The sequence below is a fragment of the Parus major genome, chromosome 2, assembly GCF_001522545.3.
Source record: "Parus major isolate Abel chromosome 2, Parus_major1.1, whole genome shotgun sequence".
Taxonomy (NCBI): domain Eukaryota; kingdom Metazoa; phylum Chordata; class Aves; order Passeriformes; family Paridae; genus Parus; species Parus major.
Window position 1 is genome coordinate 26619554 of NC_031769.1, and position 21073 is coordinate 26640626.

Consider the following 21073-nt stretch of genomic DNA (forward strand, 5'->3'; position numbering starts at 1 on the left):
GTGATATATCAAAAACACATACTCCGCTTGCTAAGCGATGACATCTAAAATACCTTCAGTAATGAGCATTACGACAAGCACAGTAGAGATTGTAGTAACTAATGGATTTTTTTCTCTGCATTAAAATGTCTCAATCTATGCTGTTATCGAAACCTCTGTGTGAAGCAGTGAGGGTATTAAAGTGGATTTTATTTTGGATGATTTAGTCATGTTGCGTGGCAAAATTAAGGCAATTTGGAAAACAGAATGTAAATTACTTAAGAATTTTTATTTATTTTACTTTAATGTTAAATTTACTAAAAGATAGCAAACTTTCTTTAACTTTACCAGGTTGTGTGCTATATTGGTTTGCACTGACTGATAAAACACATTTGTGGGGGGTTGTTCTAGCATGGCTCCAGCTGTTTTGCAGAAGCATCCATCTGCCATAAGTGGACAAAATGTAATATTCCCTTCCTTGCAGCTCAGGAGCAGGGGTAGGTATGGGCAAAAAAACCATGCTTATTCAAAATTAACTTTGCAATTCTGAAACTGTAACTACTTAATAAGTCTCAAAATGCCCTAATAAAGAAAATATTAATTCAAGAGAAAAGATATGACAGATGTTTTTTACTAGAGCAAATGAAGTTGCCCAGGGTAAAAAGGACTAGAGTTTCAGACCTCAAGTATTTTTTTATTTCTCTCTCTGTGCTTAAAGCACAGTTCCTCTGAAAAGTCTAATTTTCTTGGCGTGCCACATCAACACGCTGCTGAGGGGTCTGTTTGTGTCTGTTGCCCTCAGGACTCCGAGCCGTCAAATGAGGTGGTCTCAGAGGCCCCAGGTAACGTGGTACCCTCTACCTCAAGAAGTAGCTCTGAAGAGCTGGTATCGGTGGCACAGAAACGTCCAGAAGAGGTAGGACATTCTGTGTCTATTGTTTTCCAAGATTAACTGTTGGGGAATACACATTTGCCTCTGTTTTCTGTGCCCAGTGTTGTACTACTAATAACAGAGACTTTTTAAAGCTAGAACTCAGTCTTACACTCCCATATAAACAGCATGCAAGACCAAGGTAAAAGTCAGGACTATAATTAATGGTGCCTACAAGTATATTCCATAATATATGCTACTTTTTAAATACTGTTTCTTATTGTCGGTAATTAGGAATTGGTTTTTTTTATTGTTTCTGTCTTTCACCCCATGACAGTAACAGGAGCCCTGTTAGATTCTGGTTAAATAAACATTACTACACTGAAGAGTCAGAAATAGAATCTGTACATAGGTGTATAGGTAGGTAGAAACTTTATCATCCTTCACAAAATTTAATTATGTCTAACTTCTGGCTTGTGCTAAGGAAAGACTCTTCCTGATGTTGGGCCTTTCTTTGTTCTCTTGGTTTTGAACAAGTGATGAAGTATAGTCATAAGTTCATACTTCATGTTGTTGTAAGCAGAGGTGCTTGTAAGATTGTTCAATAGGGTAGCCAATGACTTAAGGTGTTTTCTGTCCCTGCTGTGCATCCCTGCCATAGTACACTATAGCTGGAGGAGAGGTTGTCTGCAGAATTCAGACTCGTAACTTCATTTCATGGTGGCAGTCATCTTCCCAGAGAACCATTATTATCCTTAAATTAACCTTTCCTGTGAGACATAAGTCCTCCCTTTGTAGTAGTCTTAACACTTAATCTTGGCTTACTCAAACAGGTTAGTTGGTATTATTACTATTTAAAATATGTCAAGTACCAGGTAATATGAAGACTAGTCTTTGCTTTTTTTCCAAGATTTCTTTTGACTGTAATTTTCATAGCAAAGGAGTGTATGAAGTACTAGTCATAGGAAATACAATGTCATTTATTAGTTTAGTATAGGCTTTAGATAAATATCTTCATTTCTCTGATAGTCTTATCATTTTCTCTGAAGAAGGAAGGTCCAGAGTATGAAGCCAGGCAAATTCTTAAGAGTGACTCCTGGAGTAAGACCAAGTAGATTCACTTATTTTGGGATATCACTACATATTCCAAGACAGAAAGTCAGGTTGTCACATCTAAGCAGTCCTGAGGATAGAGTAGTGCAACCTTTAGTAATACTTTAGTAATAATGTATTCTTGAGTAGCAAAAGGACCTCTAGTCTGTGGAGAAACATGGGATATTATGCCTCTTAATTCTCAGCTTTGTCAGTTTACCTCACTCCACTGGAGAAATTAAAATTGGGAGATGATGTTTAAAAATCAAAGGAGAGAAAAAGTGCTGCAGAAAGAGGAATAAAACATGGTTAGTAAAAGGTGACTAAGGGGAAGATGGGTATACAGTTTTTGCTTTTGTGGAACAAAAGCAGCTCAGCTGTGGGGAAGAGGAAACTTCAGAGAATCAAAAGATGGAAATACGCCTTTCAAGTTTTACAAACAGTTCAGTAATAGTTCATGTTGAAGCTGTTTTACTGAGTGTGGAGTCATGTGTTTTATAAGTGAATGAGACTTTCTCCAATCATACTTACTGCAGTTTGTACAAAAGAGGGAGAGGTGAGTGAGAAAGAGTTCTGTGGTTGGATTTGCAGGGAACCTTGAGAGGGGAGCACCAGTATGCTGAATTTCCAAATTCAGAACCCACCATGAAATAGCCCATCTAAGTTACTCATGGGTAAGTCAGCATGATAAAAAAAAACATTTGTGGATTACATCCCAAAAAACAGGTCCAAAAAGTGTTTGCAGAGGTTGACTTCAACTAATGCCTTTTTTATTTTTAATTTTGTTTGAAGTCTTCTGGTACATTTTTCAATATCTGCTTAATGAATTAATATTTGGAATTGACTACTGACTGGTGCATTATTTGTGTAATTTATGTGAATTCAAATCATCAATATTGGTGAGAGTTGTTAAAGAAATGCTCAAATGCAGCTTTAATAAAAGAGAAATTTGAGGAAAGACTAAAGAGGCAAGAAGGCTAACACCAAAGGGTTTCAGGAAGGTGGAGAAAATCTGTGAAGGTTGTGGAAAGTGGTGCTGAAAAAGAGTCTTGAGCTTGCAAATGTGAGGACACACAACTTCTAACAGGAGAAGTATGAAAAATCCCACGAGCTGCCACATTAATTTGAAGAAAGCACTTTTTTTTTCCTGCTAAAAATTTGTTTTCCTCTTAGATAGGACAGTCTGAATCTAACACTCAGTTGTATCATCAGTGGGATGATATTTATGGGGTGTAATTTGATCACTCATGAGGTTTTGTTGTGCTTGTCTAGTCATTCTTCCTGATAGAAATGATGGTGGAATATTGTGTTCTCCTCAACAGGAAGGCAGAATGGCATCCACTCCTCTTATTGCTGCCCTTCTTCCCAGTCACTTTTGATGCTTTAAAGTTAGATTAAGCTCTGTGTTGGATTAGGATTGTGTCCAGCTACAGGGCAGAGGACAAAAGCCACTGCAGAAATAATTAGCATGTAGAGTGTTTAGATCTAGACAACAGTGAATTTTCTGTTAATTTCACAGGTGTCCTGAATCACCTGTTAGTCATTCAGGAAAATGTGTGTATTCATTTCATGTGCAGAAACCTTTTGTGTTATAAACTATCTGAACTGACTTTAAAGTTAGAAAGATACTTTATTGTCTCTTTCCAAAATCTGTGCAAGCCTCTATAAAATTTAAGTTGTATAGATTTGAATGCTTGAATAATTTTAATTAGTGTCCATGCAAAAATAAGGATGTGATTGATAATATTGTATATATTTCTTGGTGTTTTTTAAGAATTTGAATTGAAAAATGGCATTGAAGAAGAATTCAGTGCATTTGGAAGGGTACAGATGTGTATCATCCTAATTTCAGTGTAATTTTGTTAGGCCTTCCAAGCAGTTTATATCATTTCAGCAGTTTTCCTCCAATAATAATGCTTAAGATAGGATTTTTGTTCCCACAAGACTTTCAAAATTCAGAACTACATCACTGTTATGTGTTAGTATGCCCTTTTTTCTCTGATACTACACATTCTCTACCATGAATGGATGAAAGGAAATTCTCTGGATGTTGTGATTATTTAAGGTGCAGTTTTAAGTGTACAACTTGAATAACACTGTGTACACTTGAATAACACTGTAACTGTTCAGTAAAGTTGAAAGGCTGGTGAATCAGCTTTCATGACCCTTTTTTCTGTGGTCAGCTTCACATCTGGCAGTTGCAGCATATTTGGCACATATATTTAAGTAGCTTTTTGATGGATATACAGAGATGTTGAAGAAAATGAAGATTTGTTGCTGAGATAGTTTTACTTTGCTTTTTTATGTGTCTAAAGAGCAAGATGGGTGGGCTTTTCCTTGATACTATTTCTCATAAGCAATACTTCAATCCATGGAGAATGATGGTGTCAGTGGTTTGTTATCTAAGTTAGAAAATACTAGTTTTGACAGTTCCCTTAAATGTGAGTCTCATAAGAGGCATATTCTCTTGTTTAATTAGAAGTAAAATAGAAGCACATGAGTTATGTGTATTAATTTCCTTTGCCAATCCTGTGGCAAATTAATTAATCATGTTTTAATAGTGTAAGCCTAGAGGCTAACAGAGCTGATCTTTCTGAGTGTCTGCATTGCCAGAACAATACAGATAAAGAGGAAAAGCTGTCCTATCCTTTCTCTTGGATAGAAAAATGAATTCAACAACCAACAGACCCCTACTTTCTCCTACAAAAAAAAAGCATATATAAAGCATGGAGCACTTTAGGGTAAAATATAAATGATGTGTTCATAGCATGTGAACATGAATAGCTTATGTGTCTGTGGTGCTTTTTGGGTGCCGTATTCAAACTATAAAAGCTGTGCAAATCATTGTGGTTCTTAGCTAAAGAAGGATTAAGATAGGTACCTGCTAACATGTTTTGAACTATTAGACCTTCAGTACTTGCAGTTTATCTGATAAAGCACAGACATCATTCCATAAGTAATGTACAGTAAGGTATAGTACTTTTTTGATAGAAAAAGATGTGTCACACACTTAAGTCATCTGCCATTTGTTGTAAATATGTTACAAGCGTCCTAAAAGGATCATAGAATTCGTTCTTAACTGCATTATTTCCTATGTGAGTGAAGGAAATGTTGCTTAATGTCTGTTAATTACAATTAACAGCTGATACTGTCTTTTGTTTCTTGATTTATCCTCATTCCTTGATCTTGGGATAAAACCTTTCCCAAAAGTCCCTTTGACATTTCAAGTTAGTACAAAAGGAATTTTTTTTTCAAACCCAAAGCTATAAATTTCATCAGCAGTGTGTCCGGTCCATCCTTATGGTATTTTATTACACTGAGGTTTTTACTTTTTACACAAAGTATGATGTAACACATTCTGAAATGATTGAATTGAAAGTAGTTTCCTGGGAAAGTGTGTAATAATGCTTCTGTGCTATTTTTTTCCATCTGCTATTATTAGATTATTAAATAACTGGATTTCCATCACTGACATAATTCATTTCAGAAAACAATCATCATGAAGAATAAGCACCATCAAGAAGTAGAGAAATTATTTTATTTACACTTTTAGAGAACACAAGAATATATTAAATAAAATATATTTGTGTATCTATCTGTATGTATAAATGCACAGCTCTGACACTCGCACATGTGAAAAGCCTGTGCATTATTTTCTAAATTTCATAGGCCTAACAATATATTTCCTCTATTCTGTGTAGTTTTTGGCTTGAATGCATTTAATAGAAAATTTGTGTCAGACAGTTGTTGCTATAAAAAAAAAAGAAAAAGTAATGACTGATACGAGTTGGACTCATGCTTAGTCTGGAACACTAATTTTTTTTATTTAACTTCTGAGGAATTTACCCACTAACAAAAATAATTGTAAATGTCCATGCTCTTATGGACCTAACAGTCTTGTTTTCTGATGAAAAATGGTAAGTGATAACTTACTAGTGTTTTTGTACCATAGGTAAACAATTCCCCTTTATATCAATAGTGATACTGGAATGTGATTTTTGGAACAGAAATTAGTTTGTACTCTGAACCCGCTGCTATACTGAGATCTGCAAACAGACCAAACACCACAAAAAAAAACCTACCATAGTGCATATGGCATACTTTAACAAAGAGAAGAAAACATTGCATCATCTGTGTCATCCATATCCTGGTAGACATAGGATGGATATCTCCAGTGCATTTCTTAGTACTTTTTTTTCTGGTTTTAAAGCTTCTGAGCAGTGGTGATTTTCACACTTCTGGGGTCTTCTCCTTTATGCTCCTTTACAGTAAACATTCTCTAAGGTGTTTTTTACATGATGTTTATTGCATTCCTCCTCTTTGTTTTCTCTCAGTGACAGCAGAAAAATTGCAGCAGATTACAGACCTGGAATTGAAATGCATTTCAAATACTTTCTGGACCTAAGTCAGATTCATTGTAGAAAAGAGTGATATCCACAGTTCATTGTGGAATTGCTTATGGGTGATTTGGCCCATAATCCAGCTCTTCTTGTCAGAGTGTGTCTTCCAGTTGCCAGACTCATTTATCAAAACTAGGGAGTTGAGTCACCTTTTCAGATCATTTGGCACTCGAGATTTGTTTGATTTTGCTTTTCATGCTTCTACAAGTAATTATTATTATTACTGTAGTTCCCATTAATATTTCAGAACAAAAGTGATAAGCCACATGCCTAAAGAGCCTTAGAATCTAACTGTGTTAAAAGTGAATTAATAATGAACTGAGAAAAGGAACATAATACCTTTGACTACTGAAGTGGTTCCTCCATAAAATAAACTGGGAAATGGTTAAGCATGAAAATACTCTGGAGTTAGGAATTCATATTTTCCCTCTAATCTCTTCGCATAACTGTTTTATGTAATCTTCTTAATAACTAAATATAAAGGTCGCAAGATGGCTAGAAAATGCTGTCATGCAGTTCTGCTTTTGAAGTCAAAATTTATTTATGTATATTTAAGCTATAAATGGCCTTATGAAATGAGGGTTCCTCTTAGAAGAACATTATTAATTTAAAAAATTAATTAGATCTGTTGAAAATTTCCACAAATCCAAGACATTTTTCTTTATTTAACCTTTTCACAGTCTCTGCCCTTCTTTAAAGTACATTCAGTCCTATATCATCTGTTACTCGGGAAGGTATTTAATACATGACTGGGCATCATTTGCATTATACAAGAAGATTAACTTTACAAGCTCTGCTATTAATCTGAGTAGCTCTACATATTGACCTATGAAAGAACATAATTAAGTTAGCTTAATTAAGTTAGTTAATTGTTACACTCTGATGAACTTACTATTGAGAGGAAATTAAAGGCAAATAGAAAATGGCTTTCATTGGCTTGAAATCATATTTTAAAGGGTTTCACAAAGATACTTTATATATAGATGATGAAAATATCTATTGTGTAATAAGCAAAGCAGATACAATTAAAATCCCTGCAGTTTTCTCCTTTATTGCCTGACATTCATCCATGTTTCTAAAAGAAGTTTTAAAAGCATGCTAAAAATTTAGAAAGTAACTCTAATGAGGGTTCTTTTCCCCCCATTACCCCAAAATTGAATTCAGAAATCCTGTCTACACATGGACTACAGAGAAAAACACACCATCAAAGTTCATTAAGTGTTATTCTCTGATACTGAAGTCCCCTTTGGGGTAGAGGAAAGGATTAAAAGATCCCTCAGGGCAGCATGGAATACTCTGTCAGGTGTACATACTCACACATAAGAATAAGAATTCAAGCATAAGAATGTCTTTCTCATGCAGAGGCAGAGGGGAAAGGAGAGACACTCCTGCAATTTACTCTGTCAGCTGCATTTCTGTTGTCAGGAGTGCCCACAAGTTCACCACAGGAAAACATTCAGGGTCTCAGCACAGATCCTGTGCATGGATAGACCCTCCACATGACTCCAACATCTGGGATGCATTCATCAGTCTTGATAAGCACTGATAAGTACCCTGGAGATCATCAATTCCAAGTAGCTGCAATTAATAAACAATAGGAAAAAAATGGCCAAACATGCAAAAATGTGCTACAGTGAATGCTACCAAATGAGCAGTTTATTAATCTGTGAGATTCATTAGTATTACCATGGCTTTAGTTTGGAATTATTTTCTGTGAACAATAACTAGTTCTCTATTCCTTCTTTTTTTTTTTTTTTTTTAATTTCCCAGGTTTATACATTTTCTGGATGGCATTCTCAAACATTTTAGGATTTCTGTTTCCTTTCTGTTGTAGAGATTCATATTTTAACTCAAGTGAAAACAGTATTTTCCCTGAGGTATTATTCTTTGGCATTTTCAGATCACATGAAAGGGTCATTGATCTGTGGATATATTCTCTGGAAAAATAGCAGCATTGAAATCAGGAAGGCAGTGGCATTTAGGATCACTTGTGTACAAATTTGTATTCATATTCTGAAGAGAAATAAGTTGGAATTGTATTCTTATAAAGAGAAAAAAAATCTTTACTTAAATAATGCTTGATTCTTTTTTATTTAGAAAAAAAATCTGAAAGAATTTTTTAATTAATAGAATAGGAAGATGCAATTAAATTATAGCTACTGTGTATTTTATGAGGCACGTTTTTCTTTAACACCTTGCTACAAATAATATTTAATTTTTGTAAATTCAATTTGAAATGAGCATGTGGTTATATTTGTCCCTTTAAAATGTTATGGAGCATTAAACAACTTGTTATATTCTAAGAGGAAAGAACAGCTTTATTTTCAGCTTCAGTGATGTGCTTTAAATCATAATTTTATTTTTTTTAATAGAGGAAGAGAGTAGAAAATTGATGGGAAAACTAGAATTAAGCAAGCTTTAGGTGGGAAAATAGCAAGAAGTTCAAGTTTAGGGCTGTTTCCCACCTACTGAGTATTTTGATGGTTGTATTGATGTCAGTGAGCTTCAGTGTACCTGTGTACACTATCTGGTCAGCTTTGACTGTGTTGCTTTGAGATGTCCATGATGTGGCATGGTCCAGTGTCATGTAAGCCACGGTTGTCATTTCCTGTGTGGCCTGTGTGATACACAATGGAAGTTCTTTCCTGGAGGAAAGTATCTTCTTACTTCAAAATACTGTGGGCACACTCTTAATGTTTAATTTTTTGTTTCTTTCCTGAGGATTTGTTGTCTTCTCTCTTGCCTGTAATATTTAAGTGAAAAATTCAGTTAATACATTATTTGGTCATTGCATGCAGTGTAAATATTGAAGTTCACACTGCACCTTTTGTAGATGATACATAATATCAGAAATTTCCTATTTTAATATGATAGACTGAAAGTATCATAAGAATCCTTCTAAGTTATTATAGGCTTGATTTGAGATAATTTAGCTTGAACAGAGTCAAAGATTCCAAAGTCATCCTTAAGGTAGTGAAGATAAGCAGAGGTCAGTCAGTAGTCATTAATAACGTAGGTTATATAGATTTTCCCATCCCAGTTGATTCAGGGTTATCTCTAAACTGCAGTGCAATCCCAATAGTGTCCCAATGCTGCTTTGCCAAACTATTGTTGCTTTACATTTCTCTCACTGTTAAATGGAACATTTAGACACTGAAGAGTTCATATTGCCTAAATATTTCAGTGCAGTAGGATCAGTGATTTGTAGTTTGTTAGAGTACATCTTTCTGCTATTGGTGTGTATTTTTGTGATAGTCATAGATACATTAATCTATCTGAATTAACAGTATTTTAAAACTAAATTTATATTAACTTCAAGCATGTATTTTCTAAAGGCTTTCAAGTAGGTTAACACACACTATTATCTATAATAGCGGTCATCGACCTGCTAAATCCTTCTTAAGTTAACAGTTTTCCTATAATAAATTTTTAAGTATGGCTATGTAGCTATCATAGTCTCCCAAAATCTCTAGATTACCTGAAATACCCAGAACTACATATTCTATGCTATAGCTGTGGTCTTTGTTTTGCTTAGAAACAGAAGGTGTTCCTGAAAATATAGTTAAATTCAGAGAGACTTAGACTGTGATGAGGAGTGGTATCTTTGGAAAGCTGGTATTCCAGTCCTAGGGTGTTTTACTCTGGTAAGATTCTTGTTTAAATGGTTGGAATCATCAGAGGAAAACAGCACACACCTCCTGTCAATTGAGGTACTTCTGTGTCCTCTCATAATGACTGCTTTGTATTCTGTAGTTCTGCATATGCACAGTAAAGATGGATATGCCTACTGGGACTTACCTGGCTGAAGCTATTTGCGTAAAGCCTAATAGCTGAGGGTGTTTGCCTAAAGCTCCACAGATTCTGCCAGCATTTACCAAGGAAGATACTTGCAGAGGTCTTCTCAGGGCACCTGGAAGAGGCTTTAACCTAGAGGGATGGCTGAGATGGGGTCTGGAGATGCTCTGCTATTCCATGGCCACCAGACCAAGCCCACACTGCTGCTGAAAGGGCAGTCTGTGTCCACAGACTGCCTGCTGCTCTTGTTGGACCAGCAGATGAGTGAGCTGGGTCAGTGGGCTATTCTGGCAGACCATGGAGTGATATCCATGGAGGTGAAGGACATGCATAGCTGTGGACCGTGAGCTCCCTCTTGAGTGTCAGCATGCAGTTCCATGGTCCAGGGCTGACACTGTGATTGCATTGTCATTTGGGTGCTCTGGAAAAAATCAGTTAAAATAATCTTAAAAATACTCACTAGTGTTTCTGGATTTACTGTATTAGCCAGTTCTGTACTTTCTGTTCATTCCAAAGGAGCACTTTTCTCCCATTTTACAGCCGTATCCTCGGTTTACCCCTCAAGTGTAGGCTTGTCATATTTGGGTTGTTCAGGAGATTGACTAAATTTAAGAGCTGATGTTGTAACTCATGAAAATCCTGCTTGTTTCTGCAGATTAGGATCAATTTTTGCCTTTAAGGTGATTAGTTACACAAAATTTAGACTCCTATTTGGTATCAAAAACCACAAGCACTGGAATTCACAGTGGTGGTGCATTTGCTTGCATCCTTGTGAAGTTTTTTGTGATAGTTATTAGGAGAAATCTTTTCCAACTGTTAGTGGACAAAGGCATATACACACTTTGCTTGTTGGAAAACTACCAGTGTTGATTTGGATTCCTCAGGGCACAGGGAGCCATGTGTGTCCTGCTCTTGCTCACAACAGCCCAGTGGAATGGTGCAGGCTGGGTGCAGAGAGGCTGGAAAACTGCCCAGTAAAAAAACAGTGCCAGAGTGCTGGTGACAGCAGTTGAACATGAGCCAACAGAGTGCCCAGGTGGCCAAGAAGGCCAGTGACATCCTGGATTGTAGCAGGGTTACTGTGGCCTGCAGGATCAGGAGAGTGACCGTCCCCCGTACTTGGCACTGGTGAGGCCGCACCTTGAGTGCTGTGTCCAGTTTTGGGCCTTTCACTACAAGAAGGACACTGAGGTGCTGGAGTGCATCCAGGAAACAGAATTGGGAAGGGTCCTGAGCACAAGACTTGTGAGGAGAAGCAAAGCAGTTGGGGGTGTTTAGTCTGGAGAAAAGGAAGCTTGGAGGGATCTTAACCCTCTCTACAACCACCTGAAAGGAGGCTGCAGTGCGGTGGGGGTCAGTCTCTTCTCCCAGGTAACAAGTGACAGGACCAGAAGTAGACTCAAGTTGTGCCAGGAGAGGTTTAGATATGATGTTAGGAAAAAATGTATTGAAATAAAGGCTTCTCAGGGAAATAATTGAGTCACTATCGCTGGAGATATTTAAAAGGCTTGTATTTCTTGCAGTTAGGGACATGGTTTACTGGTGACCTTGGCATTGGCAGGGTAATGGCAGATTGGCATTTGGCTTAGGGATCTTAGAGATTTTTTCCACTTAAATGATTCCATAATTCTGTGATTCAGAGTTCAAATCTAGGATTCTAACCTGAGAATTCTATCTGAACGCAGAAAAAAATGCAAGTAGTAGCTTCTAATCTTTAGGAGACTTACAATCAAAATTCAAAAATGAGCTGCCGGTGGAGAAAGTTGCCTTAAATCTGTAAAACTGACAGTAGAATCATTCCCTCTTTGTTTTCCAATCCTGTGATTGTGCTTGACTACAGTTTCCCTCAAATTTTCAGTAGACTTTTTGTCTTCTGTCTATAGGCACTAGCTGTAGGTAAACTCAGTTAATCCAGTATTGGTCACATAGGGTCACATGGGTATTATGACAATAAATGTCCAGAGTTCAGGGGCATAAAAACAGGCCTTTAGAAAATACCCATTACAGAAGTGCAAAACATTAGTCAAAACAAAGGTGTAGTTGTTCAAATATAGCTCTGAATCTGGTAGATGCAATGCTCAAAATGGAAGACAAGATACTAAGTGCATGAAGAAAGAAAACATAAGGAAAGGAGCAGAGATTTTTAAGGCATTTTAGATGCTTATTTTTAATCTCATTTTCTGGCAGTCTTTGTTTATGTATTTACCTCTGGGAAAAAAATCTCAGTAAGTCAGCATTTAAAAATGGATACACCCACAGAATGTAATTTGTGTGTGTGTGTGTGCATGCCATGCAAACTTAGATTTTTTTTCTGCAAAATGTTGCTTGTTTTAACAGTCTCTTTGTAGTTTCAAGGGTGATATATGAAATGGGAATTGGGGAAAAAATATGATGGTTTTATTCAGTACATAGGTAATCCTAAAGTCACCATTTTTCATATTGTAGCCTGATAAGCAGCAGAGTAAAAATAACCCAATTTTGAAGTCATGGTGTTACTTGAGAAAGCTTTTAGTGTCTGCAGAAGCACCAAGATATTCAAAAAGGGGAAGCACATTAAAACCTTACCAAAAAAATAAATCAAATCCCTGTTACTGTAGGAAAGATGAAGTAGAGGAAACTTCTTTCTTCACCACAAGCATGACTGCAAGATCTCTCTTAAGCCGTGAAGTGAAATACACTTGATCCCTCCATCCCTGCCTCGAGATCTCATGCAAAAGCACTGAAAACTCAGATAAAATTTGAAATCAACATTTATTTCGATTGTTTTATCTAAGACCAAAAAATGGAAGAGCTTGGTGTGTTCTTTAAAATACTGTTCTTAAATCTTAGGTTTTCTAAATTCTTCATATGATACTAAGTGTTTCAGTAATAATATATTTGCAGTATAATTTATATACAATTACTTTATCTCTAAAGTAATTGTATATAAGAATATTTAATTTTGGAAACTAATATGGGTAAATTTGATTTGCTTGTGCCTTCTTCTTGCAGTCTTCTGTGGGGCTATTGTATGTGGCAAGAAACTGGACTAGAGAAATATTTTCTGCCAACCATTGTAGCTCCTTATTTCTTTATGTCACAAGTTAACCTGACCATGCCCATGTGCAGTATGAAGCCAAGAAACAGTGCCCAAAATTAAAACTTTTCAGATGCTGTATTGCAGATGTGCTGTGGTTCCAGGTTGAATTTTTTTTTTCAGATAAGTTAGCATCTATGCTAACTTATTTTGGTTTCTAGTTCACTTTTTAATACAAACATAGCATTTTGAGAAAATATCTTAGCCAATATTCCAGAGTATTATAACTTTATTTTTTATTTACTGAACTAATGCGACTTTATTTTAATTTAAATCAATGCATATTGAATTTAATAAGCACAGGGTCTCAGCGTTATGGTCTGTGTAGCTCCCATAACACAAATTAGCAAATAATTCTGTGCAATTAAATGCTATGCTTTTCTTGTGGCAATCTTACCCCAACACATTACAATTTTGGGTACATGTTTTTAGCCCCATAATTTGTATCGTGAATGCATTTCAATGTTAAGTCAGGGCTTTATGGTTGAAATCACTGAATTAAAAAAATAAAAAGAAGAAAATAATTATCTCAAACAGCTTTCATTTCTAGTATGAAACCAGACATTGTGGATTAAAAAAAAAAAATTAAATAACATTGTTTTAGGTCTTTTTACTGCATTTTGACTAGAGTTTGCACTTAATAGGAGAAATCTATTCTTTTTTAAGGAAAAGACTGATCATAAGGTTGATAATATTGTTTTAAATATTTGGAAATTTCACATTCTTTTCCTACAGTATTTATTATTGAGCAGTTTATGATAGCCTCTACTTCTCTACATAATGTAGGAACTTAAATTAATAATAGAAGCAAGATCAAAGACAGTGAACAGATCACAGAATGGAACAAATTAATTCCTAGTCTTATTAATTGGTAAACTTAAGCTTAGAGAGGTATTGCACATATCAACCAGGAAAATGAAAGTTGTTTGCATAACTATTTTTCCACTGTTAAAGCACGTCATTAATAGGCTTTATCACATCAGACCAAGGATCTGTATCAAGCAGCTTCATCATCCATAGAGTCATGAAGTGAATGTCATCAAAAATCACTGGGCCTAAACACTTATCAGCTAACTATGATAAAATGACTGCATTTTTATTTGCACAATAACCTCAAATCCTCATATTAAAAAGTGGCAAATTTTTTTGCCCTTTACTGTTCTAAGTGTGACACATGTAACAATTATTCATCACTCCATAATGGATCACTTTTATCAGAGTCCTGTGTTTTTCCTGTATACATAGAATAAATATTTATGTTTTCTCATTTTTCTGAGCTAGAAGATACTGATAGAATAGGTTTGAAGTGTCAACTGTAATTCATTGCATGCAAAGAAAAGCTTTATACTGATACTGTGCAAAAGGAAAAGAATATCTAAATCATTTCAGCAGCAAGCTTATAACCAAGATAATATCAGCATTTTCCTTCTTGAAAATATATATGCCATAAATTAAAGGAGGTCTTCAGTATTTTATTAAAATGCTTTGGACAAGTTTAACCCTGTCTTCAACAGGAATGTATGTATGAATACAAAAACCTTTTTTGTAAAAAAAAAGTGAAGGTCAAGTCAAAGTTAAAACAATCTTGCAGTAAACTTCCTACTAATCCTGCAAATATTTTGATTAGAACACATTAGAAAACTATGACACATGCTTAGTGTCATTTTAAAGGTGCCCATTTTATTCTTTCAGGAAACTTAAGATATATCTAGCACTTTACGGTTTTGTACAATAGTAGTGTTGTCTGGAAAAAAAAAATACAAACTATGTGTATGCTGAGTGTATTTGAATGAATTCTTAATTTAGTTAAAATTAGCCTTAGCAGTAAATGTAGTAGAGGAGAGGCACATATCACAGTATATAATTATGTTTAAATATATACATAGCAAAGTAATTGGGTTAATAGGAATGTAATATAATAATTAGAATCCAAAATACACTTGTAATGAAGTAATGAACAAATACAGTTTATATAAATACTATGATATCTCTCCACATTTTCAGCTTTGCTTCCAGCTTCTTTAGCAAGAAAATGCAGGGTACTGTTGGTACTATTCCTTACTATGGTAAGGAAGTAAAAACAGAAGAGAAAAGTTGTATGTGATGAAATCCTGCATCTGTTTTGCAGAATTTTCAGGTGTCCCTTTATTATTATTTTAAACCCATTTAATTCGTAGTACTTTAAAGTGTCATAACCCACATTTTTCTAATCTATTGAAGGGTGAGTGGTTAAGTTTTCTGCTTTCTTTATGAATGCTGTTTTCCCAAGACCTGCAGCAGCAACTCCCACATTTATGGCTACTACCTCTCTTACTGCAGCTGCAGCTTTGCAGTCTTCTGAGAGAGGTGCTCTCCAAGGTACCTAGCCAGAAGTGACTGCTTTTGTTAGGGCCAGTCCTATCACAAAAGACCCAAGGCATTCATCAAAGCTTTTTGCAAACAAGCAGAAAGCTGCAATGAAGTCTTATTGTTTCTGATGTATGTGAGAATTTTACTTTGAACTCCCAAGTGTTTTCTTCCAGCAATAAATTTAACTTTAATCACTAATTAGTATCACATCACACTGATGAAGAAATAAACTGGGAGATTTAGTAAGGTCATGTATTTAATAAGAAACATCAAAATATAATTTTATGGGGTATACCTAATGTTTTGGTTTAGAACTGCTGCCTAGAAATGTGATAATTGTTTTCTTTAAAAATCAGATATTAAAGGACAATGTGACAATGAAGCTTTCTATGACAAAATCACAGAAGCAGTCCATTTTAGAAGCAATTAGTATGTTTGGAAGGTCATTAATGTAAAGCTATGAATTTGTCCCCACAAGTAACATGGATAAGCTGACTGATCTTACAATGTATGCTGTTGTCAAATTGCATTAGCATCTCAGGCATGATAAGAATGTCATTAATGTAAACCAAAAAGTAATTGCTATGATAAGGCAGTAAAGCTTGCTTAATACTGCATGATCTGTAGCTTGAAGGAAACTTGCAATTTCAGTTTTAATTCTTTCTGTAAACATTTCCAGTTCCTACAGACTCTCAATCTTTACCTTTTGAGATTATTTGCAGACAGAGTGCAATTTACTCTTGGATGGGCACTATATAGAACAGCTTGCCAACTGTTCTTGCCAGAATGTTTGTAGCATATGTATTAGGGAATTTTTGCATTGTTGCATCCTAAAATCAATGTGGAACATAAGGATGATGAGTTATGTTCTAGGCGTTCCTTCTACTGTCCATCAAATGCATCTTGTGAAAGCAAATTTCCAAATTTTCAGAGAGCTCAAAGGAAAGAGGAATTTGAATCACAATAATTGAAATCAACAGTGGTTCTGCACAGAAATTAATTGGTTACCTTTGGTTATGCTTTGTTCAGGTTTTAAGAAGACTTTTTAACATTATGTTTTATATGTACACTCAGCTCTGGTCAGCCATGTCAGAGGGCTCAAAATACCACAGTACTTCCATCCAAATAGCTGCCTACATAGAGTATAAGAACCTGCTTTAACTTCTTTCAGTTCAGAATAAAGGAGATGCAATATGGGGTATATCTGTATTGAACTGTGGGATCCTAACTCTTGGAAATCAGGCACTTATTTAGGCCAGCACATCCATTTGATTTTTGGCTATGAAGATCCATGCTGGCATATTTGTGTTCACAGAGCATCTTTCAAAATATTGGCTTCTAGATAGTGTAGGAAAAGGAAAGACAAAAACTGCATTAGGCTACCAATATGTATAGTTACACATAGCATTAGGTTTTCTCATTGTGGTGAATACAGTATCTTCAGAGATCAGATTAATTGATCTCATTACAAGTCAGCTTTTTGTGCTTTGAAATGAAAGTACTGAGAAGTCCTTGGTTGTCTTCATCCCTTCCAGAACCATGGGCTCCTGTGTACTTTGCAGAACAAGTGTGATGTCTTCATGGCAGATGGAGCAGGCACATCAGCTCCTAGTACCTCACTCTTTTCTGACATACATCTGAGACAAGCAAACTCCAGAATCATAAAATCTGTTAAGCTTTGATTGACTGGTGGCAGCTTCTGTATTCCAGCATGAGAATTCACATCTTCAGAATGTTTTGGAGGAACTCACTACTTCTATCACCAAATAACTTAATTAAGGAAGGCTGTCACTTGTCAGAAGTGAGGTAATTTTGGTCTTTTCACAATAGCATTCTAGTTAGCTGTAGAAATGGTTTAGAAATTTCAGCAAGTCAGCCAGTCTTGCATTTGAAAATGGTATTTAAGTGGCATATTCAGGACAGATACACTTAGGGTTTTCTGAAATGAAGGTTTCCTAATATATCCTTGACTGTGCCTCTCAGAGAGTACAAAAAAAAATGTTAACTGCAGAGTATCTACTGCTTGATTTTGAAGGGCTTGATAGATCACTGGTTCACAAACATTAGTGTAGAAAGCACAAGACAAGCTTTTGAGGAGTTCTGGCCTTTCATTTGTTTGGACAGGCATTTTGTTGTTAATTGACTCTTCTCATCCTGTCTTGCCATGGGTTTTGAGATCATATGCCCTAAGGAAATGAAATTCAATTATGCATTTAATATTTTTGGATTAGTGGGGCACATGCATCTGGCATGATGAAAGCAGGATGATTTTATACATAGAAGTTAGTTAAAAAAATTATCTTAGTTGATATAAATGTGATTGCAACCTGCTGCACTCCTGAGGAAACCTCTAACACTTGAGACAAAAGCTGCTATCACTGTTAGAATCTATTGCAGTAAGAGTATAGAAACTTGGCAGAAAATAAACACCCTTGCTTTCTAGCTAGTTCTCAGCAATCAGAGGAGCTGGGTGTGGCACGTCTCATGGAAATCCCTTTGCTGCATATCTCATGGCATATGTAATGGCTGGAGGCCTCATTCCTCTGGAATATAAAGATTTTTATGAGTGATGAAAACTTAATGTGATGGGAGTTCTAAAATATTTTAATATCAGGCTTTTGAAAGTGATGACAAAAATATGTCACTGTGTCTACATGGGTGGTGGTTGCCTGGTTGGAACATAGTCCCAGAATACATTTTAGTTCTTTAGAGATAGAGACTGGTGCCTTTTTCAGTTTCTTCAGTTTAATATCCTCAAATGTAAGATTAGAGGAAAAATTATGACTCAGAATCCTAAAAAAGCAAAACAACTGCCTGAAATTTCCATTCTAGGGAAATCTACTCAGCCCCCCACCTTGAACATACCTGTAAATGGAAAGCTGTTGTGTCTATCTTGTTCTTGTACCAAAAGAAGATTTTTTTTTAAGGAAGTAGATGAAGAACAAAGAAAGAAGAGCTTGTATCTAAAGGAAATTATACTAAGACTTTAAGCATCATCCTAAGGATCTCCAGGAACTTTCCTGGTTAAAAGATGATGGTTCTGTGAAGTAGGCTGTGAAAGCTAGAAGGAAACAAGCCTGAAGGTGGTGAAACATACACCTAAGTATGAAGTTCTATACATAATAAGAAAGCAGTTTGTGGGAGGAAAGTGGAGCAACATTGAAACATGTTATTTTCATCAGCTTTTGTCTAGTTATCAGATCAAAGCAACCAACTGGGCATGGAGAAAATACCCTTTTATTCTCTGTATCAGTGGATAAGACCTTGAAAATGAAAAAATATGTTTGGGACTTTACCCAAGGAGTAGGGGAGGGCTGTGTTGCATTTAATGAGCTATTCAGACAAAATAAAAATCTTAGTTGTCACCTCAGTTACTCAGAGTAACAACAGGAAAAAGAGAATCACAGATACAGCCTGTACTTTTACATGCAAATCCTTTTCATTAAGCAAGAAGGCTGGCTTATTACTGAGACCCAGTGCAGGAAAAATTCAGTTCAAATCATGTTGGAAAGAATATTGCCAGGGAATGCATTTTTGGGGCTTTTGGGTGTTCTTCCTCCTTCTTGCACATTTTTTCCCTTCTACCAGCCTAACTTTGAAATATCCTTTACAGACAAAACCTTATACTTTGTGAAAAATTACAAAAAAACATTAAGGAACAAATTTACCTTTCCATAAAGAAGAGTGTAAAACTGGCAAATTTGTAAGAAATTACATTAAGAAAATGTTTGCTTTGCAAATAGTAGAAATTTTTAATATGGGTATACACCATTTTCTTTTCCCTTCTGCTCAAGATGTGTTAAGACAGCCACCTATATGAATAGATACTTGTTTGGCAAGGATAAAAAGGTATGTGGCACTGGTGTGATGGGAATATCTTAGTGGTGTTCTTCCATCATGCTTAAGTTTCTTAAAGACTATTGAGTTTCTATTTTTTTATTAAAATCCCTGGTTAATTAAAGTCTGCCATCATATTCACAAGCAAGCAGCCTTGTCTTGCCTTTGAGGCATGAATGGACCCAGGCCTTCTACAAGGAGAACATGGGAATGCTGTTTTTTCTGGCCAGGAAATACATGGCAATCTGCTGGCATGTGCAAGTGTCTGTCCTTTTCAGGAAAGAATCAGTTCAAAAAATAAAAGACAAAAGTAGCAAAGTTCATTGTCTATGAAATTACTGTTTTCTGTGATGGTAAACTATGAAAAAGGTTTTTCTGAATGGTCTCCTGTCTGCTGTGGGGTGGCTGTTTAAGGTACATGTGGTGCTTTCACCTGAGAGGAGACAGTACCTAATGACAAAGCTCTTGCTGAATAGGGGGGCTTATACTTTCATGGGCTGCACCAGAAAAGTACCTAATGCTGTAATAGCCTATAAATCTGAGCTATTCAACTTGGTTTGAGTGTTACAATCAATTATTGTAGCTTTCAGTAGAGTGACTGTTCCTCTTCTTGTCAGACTTAGCCCCTTACCTCCCTTGTTGAGTCATGTCTTGATGTGTGAGAATTACTTCCAGTCATTGCTAGTGCAGAATGCTGGTTTGTATAAAGCCATTTGTGGGTTAAACATCCCAGTTAATGAGAAATGTGCTATGTGGGATTGGATTACCACCTGGATTAGATTTCTAATGCAATAAATTTCCAGGCATCCTCTTTCAGTATTTTCACAACACTTCAGTCTATATTATGGTAGAAATTGGATTAAAAGGACAAAGCATGAAGTCATTTGCAGAAGCAAACAGGGTGTTGGTGCCAAATTTTGTATAAAAGGATGCTGCTGAAAGGACTGCATGTCTCTCTTCTAATCCACAGAGAATCCTCTGCCTCTGAGTTTAAGGACTTCGTTTCCAAATACAATGCACAAGGGGTACATAAACCTCTGTTAAACAGTTCATTTTGTGCATTCATCTCTTGTTTGTTTATGGTATTAAAAATGTTGTTTTCAGCCTGGAACAATCCCATTCATGTGGAAATCACTTTGTAAATTTAAATACTGTATTAGTGACAGTTCTGTTCAGAGAAAGTATTTTAACATGTTGGGCAGTATCAGTAGTGATCCTCCTGCAATTAAATTTTTAAATATGTGAAAGAATATTCTGCCTTTTATTTTTCTCAATGAAATAAATATTTTCAAGAGAAAAAATTGGTTCTATATAGAGACAATGCTTACTATGTCTGAAAATGCAATGTTTCTAGGACAAATGATTGATTGCTGTTCTTGGATGAAAGGAATATCATGTGCGAAGCTTCCACTGTCCATTGATAGTAAAATTTGAATTCTAAGCACAAGACAGGACATAAGTTATACTTTTTAAAAATCCAAAATCAGAAGATAAATATCCAAAAGTTTCTACACCCAAAGATGTAATTCTTCATCACAGTCTTAACAATTATCTTCAAATGACACAAGGTGGCCTAAAAATGAAGGTACATTCCTGTAAAAAAAAAAACTTGGCTAACTTCAGATGAGCGGTTTTCACAGAGAGACAACAGACCACCACTTAAATTCCATTAGA

General features: G+C 35.7%; 1 protein-coding gene across 6 annotated transcripts in view; it reads left to right on the forward strand.

The window, feature by feature from the left end:
• The window catches only part of PHF14 (PHD finger protein 14), a 162416-nt gene that overhangs the window by 128056 nt on the left and 13287 nt on the right, over positions 1 to 21073 (forward strand). For 3 of the 6 annotated variants that reach the window (XR_004495784.1, XR_004495785.1, XM_015618064.3), the window contains exon 18: positions 782 to 895. The exons of 2 other annotated variants lie outside the window; for them this stretch is intronic. Coding sequence is in view for 2 of the 4 variants with exons in the window: in XM_015618064.3 (XP_015473550.1) it covers positions 782 to 895 (114 nt within the window). In the remaining 2 variants the exon portion in view is untranslated. Of the gene's footprint in view, positions 1 to 781; positions 896 to 2533; positions 2617 to 21073 lie in introns of all 6 variants that reach the window. One more of the 6 variants, XM_033511861.1, reaches the window with a different exon arrangement.